The 14,306-nt window shown below is 38.8% G+C and overlaps 1 protein-coding gene across 3 annotated transcripts; it reads right to left on the bottom strand.

Annotated features, from left to right (window-relative positions):
- Positions 1–2,451: 2,451 nt before the first annotated feature.
- On the bottom strand, positions 2,452–7,336 carry LOC133784579 (MDIS1-interacting receptor like kinase 2-like). 3 transcript variants are annotated; one of them, XM_062223882.1, is made up of 3 exons: positions 3,857–7,336; positions 3,380–3,762; positions 2,452–2,704 (listed from the first exon to the last, which is right to left on the bottom strand). In XM_062223882.1, exons 1-2 carry the CDS (start codon positions 7,164–7,166, stop codon positions 3,389–3,391), a joined length of 3,684 nt encoding a protein of 1,227 aa, XP_062079866.1. In that variant the 5' UTR covers positions 7,167–7,336; the 3' UTR covers positions 2,452–2,704; positions 3,380–3,388. The 3 variants fall into 3 exon arrangements, with proteins under 3 accessions (XP_062079866.1, XP_062079871.1, XP_062079859.1); XM_062223887.1 differs by lacking the exon at positions 2,452–2,704 and having other exon boundaries at positions 3,156–3,762; positions 3,857–6,526; positions 6,648–6,771; XM_062223875.1 differs by lacking the exon at positions 2,452–2,704 and having other exon boundaries at positions 3,156–3,762.
- Positions 7,337–14,306: the final 6,970 nt, after the last annotated feature.

Raw genomic sequence — 14,306 nt, forward strand, 5'->3', positions numbered from 1 at the left:
TTTCCCCTTCATACCTGAAAAGTCAAAAAAGATTATATGGAGATAGTAGTATCTGGTTTTGGTTGAAGTGATGTTCTTCACAATCTAAACCAATTCAATTATACTAAATTAATTCAATTATAAAGAAATAGATATCTAATTACAATTAAATTAAAATGAATTTGAAAAGTTAGGTGAATCTATTGTTGAATCACACTCTGAAAATTTAATTAGGAATTGATCAAATTCAATATTTATTAAAAAAAAATATTTTATATATATTATATTAAATAGGGTATAAATATATTTAATTATGTTAGACTTTATTGGTTATCATTTAGTAAATATTATTATTGTTGTTGTTTTGATGATATGTTAGGACTTTGGAGATATTATTATTGTTGTTGTTTTCATGCTACATTAGTACTTTAGTCATTAATTTGAGACTTATTAGTTTTAAATTTTAATGGTTGTGTTGTAAACTTAATATTTTAGTTGTAAATGTATCATGTTAAAGATTTAAATGTAGTAATTTTAAGGTCTTAATGTAATACTATTACTATAGTGGCGAAAAATGGTACTAGAGGCCCAAGGCCCAAAAGATACATTTTCAATCAAATAAAGCAACAACCTACTTGAGTAGACAAAGTTAATAAGTAATTTGACACCTTTTTGAAGCAATTCACTTTACACAAAAGACTCCATCTACACTCTCCCAACCCGCAAAATGGACAGAATCTCAGAAGACGTGTCACCCTATGCGTTGTTCGACCAAGCATTACGGAGAAAGAGTTGTTCGGTCTCCAAAATGAGATTCCTATTTAAGAAAGAGATGATTCTAAGAGAAGGATCACAGACTGCACACTGAACTCTCTTAATTCTCTCAGTTCTTACTCTCTAAGCATCATCATCATCAAATATTTTGGCTGCAACCTCCTCCTCCGAGCCAGCATCATCAAATATTTTGGCTGCCTCAGCTGCCTGAGAAACTATCTCCACGACTTTCTCAAAAGTTTCTGCTGGTCGAGGCTTCAACATTGGAAGGACGATCAACTGCAAACAACATCAAACATTTGGTTAACTCAAATAATCATAAAAGACGAGCATATAGATAAAAAAATAATTTTTTAATGTCAATCAAATATAACTTTCATTCTTCTTCGATAACATCGGTGAGATGACGGACTTGGTGAAATCCTTGTTCCTCCGATGCGACCAACTAAGCATCCTCAGGACCATGTTTCCCGAGCTCACAACAAACTCTGTCGCAAGCTGCTGGATAGCCTCATATGCCCAGTACTATAAGGCTGTGGCATAACCATACATACTGTACTTGGACTCTTGCTGCACCTTGACATCCTTCTTGTTGTCATAGTTGGCCTTTTGCTTCACCATGTCCTTCTTACAAGACTTCAATAGCCTCCTATAAGAGTACTTCCCCCATGGATAGCTGAAGAAGTACTCTACGTCCTCAACAATTTTTAGAATATCTCGCCATATGTGCAACTTGCCCTCTATGGCATTCAGAACACCTTCAACCAACAAACATAGACCAAGCTTGTACACTTCTTCCACAACAGTACAAGTCTTGAAAGCATGGTCCACCTGTGAGAGCTTTACTTTCTCAGCATCGTTGAAATACTCCTTTATCAATCGGTCACTAAGATTACGCTCTTCCAACTCTTCTGGTGACGGGAAGGTACTGAAATTCAACCCCGTCATCAGGGAAAACTCTCCTATGCCGAATCTACAAGACTTAGACCCCAAGAAGAAATGCACCTCATCTTCGTTGTTGCTAGCGATTTTCCTCAACAGCAGTTGATGCACCAAGACTCCAGAGAAATTAAACTCCAAAGCCAAAAAGAACTGATTGAAAGAGGATTCCTTAGCTCTTTCAAGCAGCCCGAGCTCCACAAATTTTTTCTTAATATCCTTGAAAGTGCTACCACCCTTATATGTCACTCGACCAGGAAAATGATCTTCAAACGGAACAAGCAATCTCGGCATTTGCATCGACACATGAAAACAATTGGTAAGAAAACATAATGTTAAACATATTTGAACAAAATTCAAAAGAAAACTGAAGTAAACACTGTCATCGAGATGCCATCGAGCCATATCGAGTTTAATTGAGCTCTATATCGAGCTTCTATTGAATTGCCATCGAGACACTATTATAACTAATCTTTTTAGGTCACCATCGATCTGCTATCGAGCCATTATCGAGCATAACTATATCAACTCCATCGAGCATTCATCATTGACTCATATCGAGCTCATATCAAGCTATCGAGCCTAACTATATCAACCCCATTGAGAATTCATCAATAACTAATATCGAGTTCATATCAAGCTATTGAGCTAATGTAACGCCCCAAACTCCAGGGACCGTTACAGTGTGCCTTGTAAACAGTGCTAAACTCGCTAATCGAGTCATTTGGCCAAAATCGTGTAACTAAGTATGATTAGCGGTTTATGGATTCAAATTTTGGTTAAGATATAACGTTTCATTATAACGTTTACTGTATACACTGGGATCCCAAAAATATAATTTCAGAGTCTATTACAAGAAAATATTTACAACAAGCTGATTTAAGCGGCAAAACAGGGTTTAACCCTAGTTCCTCTTTCAACCCTCGGTCGTGGCGGTCGAGCAGCCGCATATGTACACTTCGTCACCTAAGCTCTCCAACTCAAGGATGGTCCAGCTTTCTTTTGCCTTTACCTGCATCACATAGCACCCGTGAGATGATACTTCTCGCCCCCACGACCCTATTTAAATTATTATATATTTTTGTAATATTTTATATGTATTTTATATCATTTTTATGTGTTATTGTAGTATATTAGTAATTTTTTTTAATATTTTAAATTTTATTTGGAATAATATTTAGTATTTTAAATCATAAATATTATACAATATTTTAATTTACATATAATATATTATTTTTATTTTAAATTTTAGTCTAAAATTAATTTTTTTAATTTTCTGTAGGGATTGTCCACCCCATCATGAATGGGGAATAAATGAGACTGAAACAGAGACGAGAAATAAAATTATAAATGGGAACTAGGTCCCACCCATTCTGCATCACTACTACTCTTATATATTGACTATAATTAATCTTGACCTCTCGCTCTGAATAAAAAATTTATTCGGTAAACTCTCGTTATCATCCTTTGAATGATACCTTTTTCCTTTGGACTAATTTATGTTCCGTATTTAGCAACAGTACTTTGTTTCATGCATACATTAACATCATTTGTCACTTTTAATTGATACTTTGACAAACGACTTTACTAAATTGAAAGATTATACACAATTCTAAACTAACTATGCATCTACTCATATCGCATAACAGAACTAATTTTTGCTCAAAACAGAAACTCCACTACTTACATTTTCTTCTCACTTTCGAAAGCCCTTTAACCTGTTCATGGTTATGGAGCTAAAAGGTTCAGACAGGTAAGGCTGAGGACGAGTCGATAGCTCTTGTGCCACAAATTTCATGTTTGGCCTCATGTCTGGGTTGGTTCTAGTGCATGACAAGGCTATAGTCACCATGAACACCACTGCCTCAGCCAATTCCCCATCTGGAGGAGGCAACCTCTGGTCCAAGACATCCTTGAGAAGCAATTCAGTACCATTTGACAATGCTCTTGTTGATGCTGATAGTGATTCCAGCATCTCCCCAGGGTGCCTTCCCATCATTACTTCTAATACCACAACTCCAAAGCTATACACATCAATCTTATCTCTTACACGCATTGTCTGAGCCAGCTCTGATTTTCATCACAAAAATGATCAAAAGTCAGTAACGAAATTTCGTAAATGATCATGCTTGCTTAATATATAAAGTTTATCAAACAAATTTACCTGGTGCCATATAGCCATATGATCCTTGAACACTAGTCCAATTAGGGGAGTCAGGGCTCAACAATCTGGCTGTGCCAAAATCAGACAGTTTAGGCTCAAAATCCCAATCGAGTAGTATATTGTTCAAGGTTACATCTCGGTGGACAATGGGCGGAGAACAATCATGGTGTAAGTAAGCAAGCGCATGAGCCAGGCCTTGAACAGTTCTCATTCTTATTTCCCAGACGAGATATTCACTTTCTAAGTCGTACAGAACTTTTGCTAAGCTTCCTCTTTGTATGTATTCATACACCAAGTACATGCAGCCTTTCCTCGAACAAAACCCATGTAGCTTTATGATGTTTCGGTGCTTGACTTTAGTCAAAGTCTTTATCTCGTTAAGGAAACTCTGTTGGTAACTCTTCGGGACTTCGTCCGAGTCCGACGCGTACAAATGTTTGACAGCAACTATACTCGAATTCAGAACAGCCTTGTACACGCTGCCAAATCCTCCTTTTCCGATGCAGTATTTCTCAGAGAAGCCCTCTGTGGCTTTAAGAATTTCTTGGAAAGTAAATTCTTCTTCTTCTTCTTCCTCTTCTTCCCATATCACTGTTTCGGTGTTGTCGAACTTGTCAGAGCTTTGACTCTCATTGTCCAGGTGTCTGCCTTTCCGAGTCAATAAGAAAATTATAAGAGTCACACTAAGTATTATCAAAGCACAAACGACAACAAGGGCCCCGATAAAAATATGTGTCGTTTTCTTGCTTGATTTGTCGTTTGATATTGAGCTACACGGATTGAGGTTGACCCCTCCTGTGTCTCTGCATAAGCCAGGATTTCCCAAGAAGGTGCTCTCGTTTTGGAAAGGTTTCCCAATTGGGATTGGACCCGTCAAGTTGTTGTAGGAAAAATCGACCGAAACTAGACTAACCATGCTGGAAAACGACGATGGGATTTTGCCGGATAGTTGATTGTGTGAGACGTCAAGGATCTCCAGTGATGAAAGCCTGGCCAAGTTTGATGGGATTTCTCCAGTGAAAGAATTGCTGCCGAGATCCAACATGTACTTCAACGAGCCCAAGTTGCCAAGCTCTTGAGGTATTTCGCCAGAAAACTTGTTGTGACTAAGATTCAAGCTCGACAAAAATTTATAATCCTCGAGCCAAGTTGGAATGGTCCCAGAAACATTGTTCGCAGATACATCAAGAGTTTCCAGCTTAGTTAGATTGGACAGGCTTCGAGGGATGCTCCCTGTGAAATGGTTATTGCTGAGGTTGAGAAGGAACAACTTGTTAAGGTTTCCAATTTGAGTAGGAATTTCCCCACTTAACTCGTTAGACTCTAAGCTCAAAACGTGCAAATTTGTTGCATTCCCGAGTTCAGGTGGGATCTTACCAGAGATTTTGTTTCGACCCATCTCCAAATTGGTGAGATTCACACATTGCCCCCACGTACTTGAAATTTGACCAACGAATTGGTTGTCGCTTAGTCGAACGAAATCAAGAGCGGGGTGAACACCAAAAGCATTGGTGATGTTGCCTGTGAATTGGTTCACATCGAACCTTACTCTCTTCAAATTGGTGCATTTTCTTAGGCACTCGGGCAATGGTCCCGTGAAGCTGTTGTTGTTTACATTCAAAGTCTCTAGCTTGAACCCACTACACAAATATGGTGGCAACTCTCCGAAGAACGAGTTGTTTGAAAAGCTAATGTATGTCAAATTAGGACTGTTCTTCCCAAAGTCTCTGGGGATTGCTCCATTGAAGTTATTGGTGAAAACAGAGAACCCCTCCAAGTTGCTGAGGCTGGAAATGTTAACCGGCAACTCTCCTGAGAGTCGGTTGGTGTTAACCTCAAAAGTTGACAGTGATACTAGATTTCCAATATCTGGTGGGATGGTTCCAACCAGATTATTGTAGAAAAGTTTCACAGAGACGAGGTTTTTGAGATTCCATAGAGAAGTAGGAATTGAACCATTAAGATGGTTCCCAGAAAGATCCAACTTTTCTAGTGCCTTCAAGTTTCCAATCTCTGAGGGAATTGGACCACTGAAGTTATTTTGGTATAGGAAAATATAAGTGACATTCTTCAATAGCCCAATTTCTTTAGGAATTTGCCCACTGAGGCTGTTGTTTTGAAATTGTAGTGAGGTGAGAGCAGTCCAATTGGAGAGCAAGACAGAGGAGAGAGGGCCAGAAAGTTTATTATCAGATAAGCCAAGATCTGTGAGACTATTCAGATTGGATAATGAGTATGGCAATTCTCCACCGAGTCTATTTTGAGCCAAAGCCAAGTAAACGAGCTTAGCGCAAGAACCAAGCGCAGAAGGAATTGTTGAGTTTAACAAATTCATGCGAAGATCAAGACGTAAGAGATTCTTGAGTTGGCCAATAGAAGAAGGAATACTCCCACTAAAGGAGTTGTTATACAGTTCAATAACCTCAAGATTTTGTAGGAGACCAATTTCTTCTGGAATTTCACCATTGAGAGAGTTATTTGGAAAATGAAGGTGTGTGAGCTGAGAAAGCTTCGAAATGTTTGATGACAAAGGTCCCTTAAATTGATTATTAGTGAGATTGAAAGATTGGAGTTTGCCCAGATTGGAAAATACAGACTCTGGAATTGAACCATTCCAGCTGTTTTGAGACATGTCTAGGAAGGTCAAGTTCCTACACTTTGATATGAAATCTGGGAATGTTGAATTAAACAGATTCAAATAAATATCAAGGTATGTCAAAGAAGGCATGCTTGAAAATTTAGACCACTCAGAATTCTCCAAATTGTTTGCTCCAAGGGATAAGTACCATACCTTTGGTAGATTGCTGATCTGGTAAGGGATTGGCCCCTCAAGAAAATTGTTGAACAGACTGAGATATTGAAGCTCTGTTAACCGGCTTATCTCCACTGGTATTTGTCCTACAATATCATTGTCACTCAAGTCCAACACAGTGAGCTTGGTGAGATTACCAATGGCTGTTGGTATGGAACCAGAGAAAACATTGTTGTTGAGGTTGAAGACAGTGATGTTAAGGAATGGAGAGAAGTTGAACTGGTCTAGAGTTCCTTTCAGGTCCATACTGGAGAGATCTATTTGTGAGATTTCTCCAGTGGAGCCATCGCAGACAACATTAGTCCAGTTGCAGAGATTGTTGATGTTGTTGTTGGACCATGATTCCAGAGTAGATGGTTCCATGGTCAAGCTGTTCTTCCATTTTATAAGAGCCTCTGCTTGTGTTCTTGGTGAGGAAGCAATTTTCAATGGAATTAAAGAGAACACAAAAATGTGAAGAACAAGAAGAGAGAAACGAGTTCTTGGAACTCTTTTCATGGTGATGGCTTCAGTTTGTAAACTGGTTTTTTTTTTTTTTTTGTCACTCTCTCATAAAGCAAAAGAAAAACTAATGCCACTTTCTTGACTTTCAGAATCAAACCATTCACATTTCAATCTTTTTTTTTATTTTTTATTTTTTTTGTAGTGATTGGTATCTCTGTTCTTTGTCATTGCTGAGGGAAGAAGAAAATGATTCCAAAACATATGTTAAATTCAGCGAAGAAAATTCAGAGTGAAAAGGACACAAGCAGAAGAGAGGGTCCATTTTGATATGAAGCTTTGAATAAGAGCAAAAGAAGCGAAAAGAACAATTCAACTCCGACAGCAGTGCATTTTCTACTTTCTTGACTGTTAATTTCTAGGAAATTATTTTGTTGACTTAGAAAGTAAGTTCTTAATGTAGAAAATCATGCTTAACGGCTTAATTATGGGCTATAAAATACAAGGTGGCGTTAATTATGGGCTAAATATAATTTGTGTATATACTTAATTAAATAGAAAAAAAGAGATTATGCTAAACACAACTTATATTTGGATAATAATTATACATATTTGGATAATAATCATCTCTTATGCATACGATTACGAGATAATAAGATCCATAATTTAAAAAAAAAAAAATTATTTCATACATATTTGTAGTAGTTATTAAATGCTGTTATTGGCAGGGTACAATTCTGATAATTCATGAAATTTAATTATTATGATCTTGGTTATTCAACAAGTTCATACATTATTTTGAATGAGTGGTCAAGATAATATCCTGTCCTACTGGTAATCATACACCAGTGTAAATTTTTTCAATACTTTTTTTTAATATGAATTTTTTTATACTTATTTTATGAAGTTAGTTATGATACTTAATTTATATGTTTGTTATTTTTAAAATAATATAAATATTTTTAGGTCCCCATGTTTAAATCTTCTTTCCCTATTCTTCTAATATCAAAGAATGTCTTCATATTTATTATTATTATTATTTAGTGTGTTATTTATTTATTTATTTTGTATAGGTTTGTTTATCCAAACAAACAAAATAGTGAATCATCGAATTGGTTGCTGAATATATTTGACTATTCACATTTACTTTGGTCAGTCATATATATAAATAAGAATGTACGGTTGCTTAATTTTAAAGCTGTAAACATTATCTATAATTTTAATGAAAATTAGTTCGTTGTTTTAATATGTACTAGATACAAGCAACGTGCATATGCACCTTTACTTAGTTTTATTTATAGAATTTATTAATTATTTTTATTAAATTTATATTAATGTCATATAAATTTTGAAATAAATATCTTATTTTAATTAAATAATTTATTTATTTTTGTTTAAGTTTATGTTTGTTCGAGTTTTTGAATTTGAGAGTGACAACAAGAGATTATATATATATTTAATGTAATATTAAATATTATACGTATATTTTAAATTTAAGTTTCTTGCTAGTTTTTTTAAATAATTTGTTGCTAATTCATCGTAGATTATATTATATGTTTAATATGATATTATTTGAGTTTAAGTTTAATTAAATTTTATTTAAGTTATAAAACATGTGATTTTATTATTTTTAAATAATTATCATTGTAAAATATCTCAAAAATATCATATTTTAATTTGTTTAATTATTTAATATTTTAAAATAATTATCATTGTAAAATATCTGAAAAATATCATATTTTAATTTGTTTAATTATTTATTATTTTAAAATAATTATTATTGTAAAACATCTCAAAAATATCCTATTTTAATTTTTTTAATTATTTATTTATTTTATTTAAGTCTAAGTGTTTACAAACTACAGTTAAATATAAGAATATTCTGTTAAATATAAGAATATTCTGTTAAAATTAACATTAAAAAAATAAAAAACCGTTAAAACCAAAAATTTATGTTATCTACACACTTATTATATAGAAGAGATATAATAGAATAAATTATAGTTCTATGGTATATATAAATATTTATATCAATAATCTCTACATAGACATCTAAACACAACATTTATATATATATATGCACGTTTGCTTAGTTTTATTTATATAATTTATTAATTATTTTTATTAAATTTATATTAATGTCATATAAATTTTGAAATAAATATCCTATTTTAATTAAATAATGTTGACGCCGTTTTTCGTCAAACAGTGAAAGAAGAGCACATAAACAATAACTGATAATGGCCAATTGAAATAAGACAATACAAACACACGATTTTTACGTGGTTCAGCAGTTAAATCTGCCTAGTCCATGAGTCTCTGTTATTAAGCTCAAGATTATCTCTGAAAAATTCTTCAGGAATGAATTCTTCAGAGTTTTCTCTCAAGGATCAGAATTTCCGGTCCCTTACAATGGTGCTTAACCTCTCTATTTATAGAGAAGGCTGCAGAATACTATCCCACATATTTTGGGTAGTTACCCTTTTTGTGTAAATAAAATAAATGGCTTTAAATGCCTATAATCAGATATAAAAGGAAACGTCCCCTGAAGACCAGGGGACGTATAACTGACCAAATAATATCCCACGATTCTAGGGGATTTACAATAATAAATGAGGATTACATTTCGTATAGACATCACTTATATATATTCAAGGAGGTTATCAGGTATCTCCAAGGCTTTAGCTTCCCAGGTTTCCCGTCATCTTTCGAGCTAGAGATATCTCCCGAGGTCACATGGCTTTCGAGATCGCATGTGCGTCGAGCTCGGGACCTCTGATCCGGGGTCATCCCTGAAGATGGATGCGTCTCCGGAGCTACCCTTTCGAGATCATGAACACTCCGAGGTCACCATATTCGAGGTCGTCTATGTCCCTGCAGGCTCGATATTTAATCCTAGAGCATATTTCCAACCTTATGAGTCCACTTGTTTGCGAATCCAACTTTCGAGGTCATATTTAACATAGCTCGAAATCTGGGTGTAACATCTTGCCCCCTCAAAAGTATTTGTTCGAATCCTAAGAGAAGGAAACTTTTGAACTACTTTCTTTGAGAACTGTACCGTCACACTTTTGAAAATGGACACGCGTCAGCTGGGTATTGCTCATTTTTGGTACTTGAGTACCTTGGAAACATGCCCACGATCATCCGTCTGCCACCTTTTCGGCGCCATCTTGTCATTGATTGCCATCCGTCCGATCTAGCAAGGGTTTCATTCAACGCCTCAGATTAATCCCCCTTTTTCCATCTATATATATGAGACCCCACTATTCATCTTCATTTTTACCTTCGTTCACCAAAAGCAAGAAAAGAAGAAAAACGAAACCAGAGACCTCTTTATAAAGTTTCTATTCTGTGCATGTTTTCTCGGCCAAAGAAACAAAGAAACCCTGGTCTGTTCGAGTCCGTGAGTTCTTATTTGCAACCTCTTCTTCAATCGACAATCTCTCTGCAATCGCCATTATTGTGTAAGTATGCAATCTTTGTTTTCCATTTTGTCAGTTTTTATTCATGCTGTTCTTGCTGTGTATGTGTATATACTAGTTTACATCCTTAGCATAATATGATAGGAGGTTTTGATCCGATAGGCTCTTATGCTTTTTAGACTTCCATACTAGATTTACATCACTGGCTTATACCCAGTTTTCATATTTGAGTGAGGTTCCTATTTTCTGGGTTTTGAAATTTTTTAGGCGACGTTTCTTGTACACTAAGTTTTCGGGTAAAAAACATGGGCCTTGATAAATGCACGAAACCCAAGGCTGCCTTTCCTGGTTAACCGCCACTCTCTTTTCCCTTGATTTTCGGGATTTTCAAAAAAATTTCCACTCTCCTTCCTTTCCCGTGGAACGCACGTCCTGACTCTTTAATAAGGGTCTTAATATATAGCTTGTTTTGCTCCTTAACCCCGAGCTCATAAGTTCGAGCTCGGAACTCTTGCATGCATGGCCCTCACCATTTTTTCTTTCTCGCTAGATGTCACAGAATCTGGAAAGATGGTGGGGGTCGTTGCTGGCAATCCCTTATGAGCCAAAATCTCCGAGCCCAGAATCCCTGTTCGCCCGGAATCAACGTCGGATAAGAGAATACGAGCTTGCGCGCGAGCAAGAGGACATTCGAGCTCACTACCGCCGCCAGATAGACGAGGTCATAGAGGGGAAGAGGAGAGTTCTTCGGGAGGCCCTCTATCCGGAACCCTATTCAGGACCTAGGCCGATTCCTCTCGATCCTACATTAAAGGTTACTGTCGCATACCATCCAGGAGAGCTCAACTTTTCACTAATGGGGGAACCTTCTTCCTCGCAGCCGAGGAGAGAAATGTTTGAGGCCGAGCACTACTGGAGCTCGGTTACCACAACTAGTCAAATAACTGACATCCTGGCTTTCCACGGCCTTAGCCTGTCAGGCTCCTTGAAGTGTCGACCTCCGGTCGACCATGAACGAAGCTGCTTCGCCCCTGGGGGCCGCGACGCCAGTGTGAAATACGCGGCCTGGAGCCAGGAGCATATGAGGGCAGGAGCTCTATTGCCCTTGAAGTCTTTTTTCAAGGACTTCACGGATTTTGTTGGGTTGGTCCCGTTCCAACTCAACACCAACTCTTACAGGGTACTGTCTGCCCTGAGGTCCTTATACCACGAGATGGGGTGGAAAGGACCTTCGCCTCAAGAGATCTTGTATCTCTTTTGTCTGAAAAGTAACCCCTCCCGAGCTCGGGGAGGGGATGGTTTTTATTACCTCTCGAGCTATCCCAAGGAGAAGAAGGTCTTTGAAGATCTTCCCAATCATCTGCCCGATTTCAAAAGGGCCTTCTTCTGGACAGAGGGTCTGTCCCCGTCTCGACACTATTTGTTCAGGCAGATTCGTAAGTATTCTTGTTATCTTTATTTCTGTGCTCGTGACTTTAGCTCTTAGATCCGTACTTAGTAGAAATATGTTGTCTTTCAGCCAATTTTCAGCGTCCCACTCCCGACGATACAATGAAGGAGCATAGAGAGACCCTGCTCCAACTCCCACATGGCAGGAGGTTCCTCTTATACCTTTTACACGAGGATAAGCTCCGAAAGTGCGGACTTTTGGGGGAGGGCCAGTCCACCTTTGACTGGTCCAATAAAAAATATGAACACTGGGAGCAGGTGCCACTGCCCACAGGCGCCCTTCCTCCGAGGAGAGAAACGAGGCCGCCACTTCCAGTTTGCCCGAGGAGTCCGCTGTCTGGGAATGAGGCTAATGATGAAGCCTCGAGCTCGGATTCGGATGAAGGTAAAGTCCTTCCTACCTTGAGAACGTGGTCCCCACCTTACTAAAACACAGGCCCAATAGGTTAGTCTCGTGCCCACAGGATAGATACCACTTCTACATATGGAGTTGGGTAGATGACTGTGTCCATAGGTTTGATAGTGGGCTCGGGAAATACGACACCCTGTATACCACGGACGAGGTGTGGAACGGGATAGCTGTTCAGTATGGGACCAACGATTATAGGGACCTTTCGAGGTTATCACCCACATATAGGGAAGGCACTCCCCCCGCCTCCTCTGAAGACGGGGGAATTTCATGGTCCCCAAGCTCGAGCTCGGGGGAGAGTTCCAGTTAGGTTTCTTCTATCATCACTTTATACGTCTGTGATACTGAAACAACTTGTATTCTTCTCTTTTATTAACTCACTCTGTGTTGCGACTTGTGCAGGCAAGATGGACTCCGACCTTGACAACATCATTGATGGCGCCTGCGCCAAGAGGAGCAAACGCCCCAGAGCGGGGGCGCAGAAGACCGACCAGCCGGGCAAAGGCCCCAAGAGGTCCAAGAAAACACCTCTCCTTGCTCTGCTGGTTTCGAGCTCCATCGCTGCGGCGACTTCCCATGCTGGCGCTTCCACAACGGCGCCGTCCTCGCAGGTCGTCGCCTCTGCTGTGGCGCCGACTTCGCTGGTTGGTCCCTCCATTATGGCTGAGTCCCAACCTCCTGTGGTAGGTCAGTCATCCTTAGGTCTGCCTTCTAGAAGGCCTTCTGCTTCTCGAGCTCAGAAGCTATCAATTTCCACCCACATGGATGCATATGTGGTCGATAATGCCGCTGGGTCCCACGGATCTACGCTGGTCTCGGATGTTATGTCCCGGATCGGCCAGAGCTATGGCAGTCTCGAAGCTCCCCAATGGCAGTGCTTAAATGACACCCGAGACTGCACTGTTCTCTACGAGAAGAGTATCGAGCATACTGCCGCGGTGAGTATCCTTCTACATTCCTTCCTTTTCTGCTTATAATCACACTGACCTGGAGCTAATTGTGGTTTCTTCCTTTTTCAGGCTCTTGCCGTCACTGCCCAGCTCAACTATAAGCTGAACAATGAGATCCACTCGAGAAAGTCTCATGCTCAGGAGGCGAAGGATCTCCAGCTCAAAGCATGCGATGACCTGAAGGCAGCGGATGCGAAGCTTGAGGCAGGAGCCAAGGAACGTGAGGACATGGCCACCGAGCTCGGGAAGCTGAAAGTTGAGCTCGAGGAGCATAAGAAGGAGATCACCCAGCTTCAGGAGACCAACAAGAAGCTTGAAGAGGAAAAGGCCGCCACCTTCGAGATCATGGAGGATGAAAAAACTCGCCTCCTTGCTGAATACAAAGAGAAGAAGGATCAAGCGGTTGACTCTGCTATGTACCGAATGTGGGCCTACAATGAAGATCTGGACACCAGCTTCTTAGGTCCTCACGAGGCGCCGCTTCTTGAAAGGTGGAATGCTCGGCTCGAGAAGGAAGAGGCTGAGCAGCTCGAGAAGGAGAAGGCTGATCAGCTCGAGAAGGAAAAGGTTGCTCGGGACGCCGTTTCGGAGGGAGCTCAAAAGGATAGCCATGCTATTCGTCCTGAGGAATCCGGTGCTGCAGATGCTGAGAAGGCCAAGGAGACTTATATTCCTTGACTCTGATCTCGGGGGAACCATTTATTGGGGCTGCGTCCCCTTATTTCTGTAATTATTTTAATTTATGCCCTCGGGGCTGATACAATTTCTTTAAATATTACTTATATATGCTTTACATTTCTTGGCTCGAAATATTTGGCACATTTTATATTGATGAATCAGTTATGTTTATTTAGTCATACAAACATATCGTGGATTTAGGTTCGAAGCTCAATGCATTCATGCACAGTTTGTTCAAATTATCTGCTTCCGACCTCGTTATTCTTCAAAGTCGGATATTACTTCA

This window comes from Humulus lupulus, chromosome 1 (genome assembly GCF_963169125.1).
Source record: "Humulus lupulus chromosome 1, drHumLupu1.1, whole genome shotgun sequence".
Taxonomy (NCBI): Eukaryota; Viridiplantae; Streptophyta; class Magnoliopsida; order Rosales; family Cannabaceae; genus Humulus; species Humulus lupulus.

Coding starts and splice junctions, on each gene's coding strand:
- LOC133784579 (XM_062223882.1), bottom strand. CDS start 7,166: ATGAAAAGAGTTCCAAGAACTCGTTTCTCTCTTCTTGTTCTTCACATT. Junction 3,763..3,856: donor ATATGGCTATATGGCACCAG/GTAAATTTGTTT, acceptor GATGAAAATCAG/AGCTGGCTCAGACAATGCGT.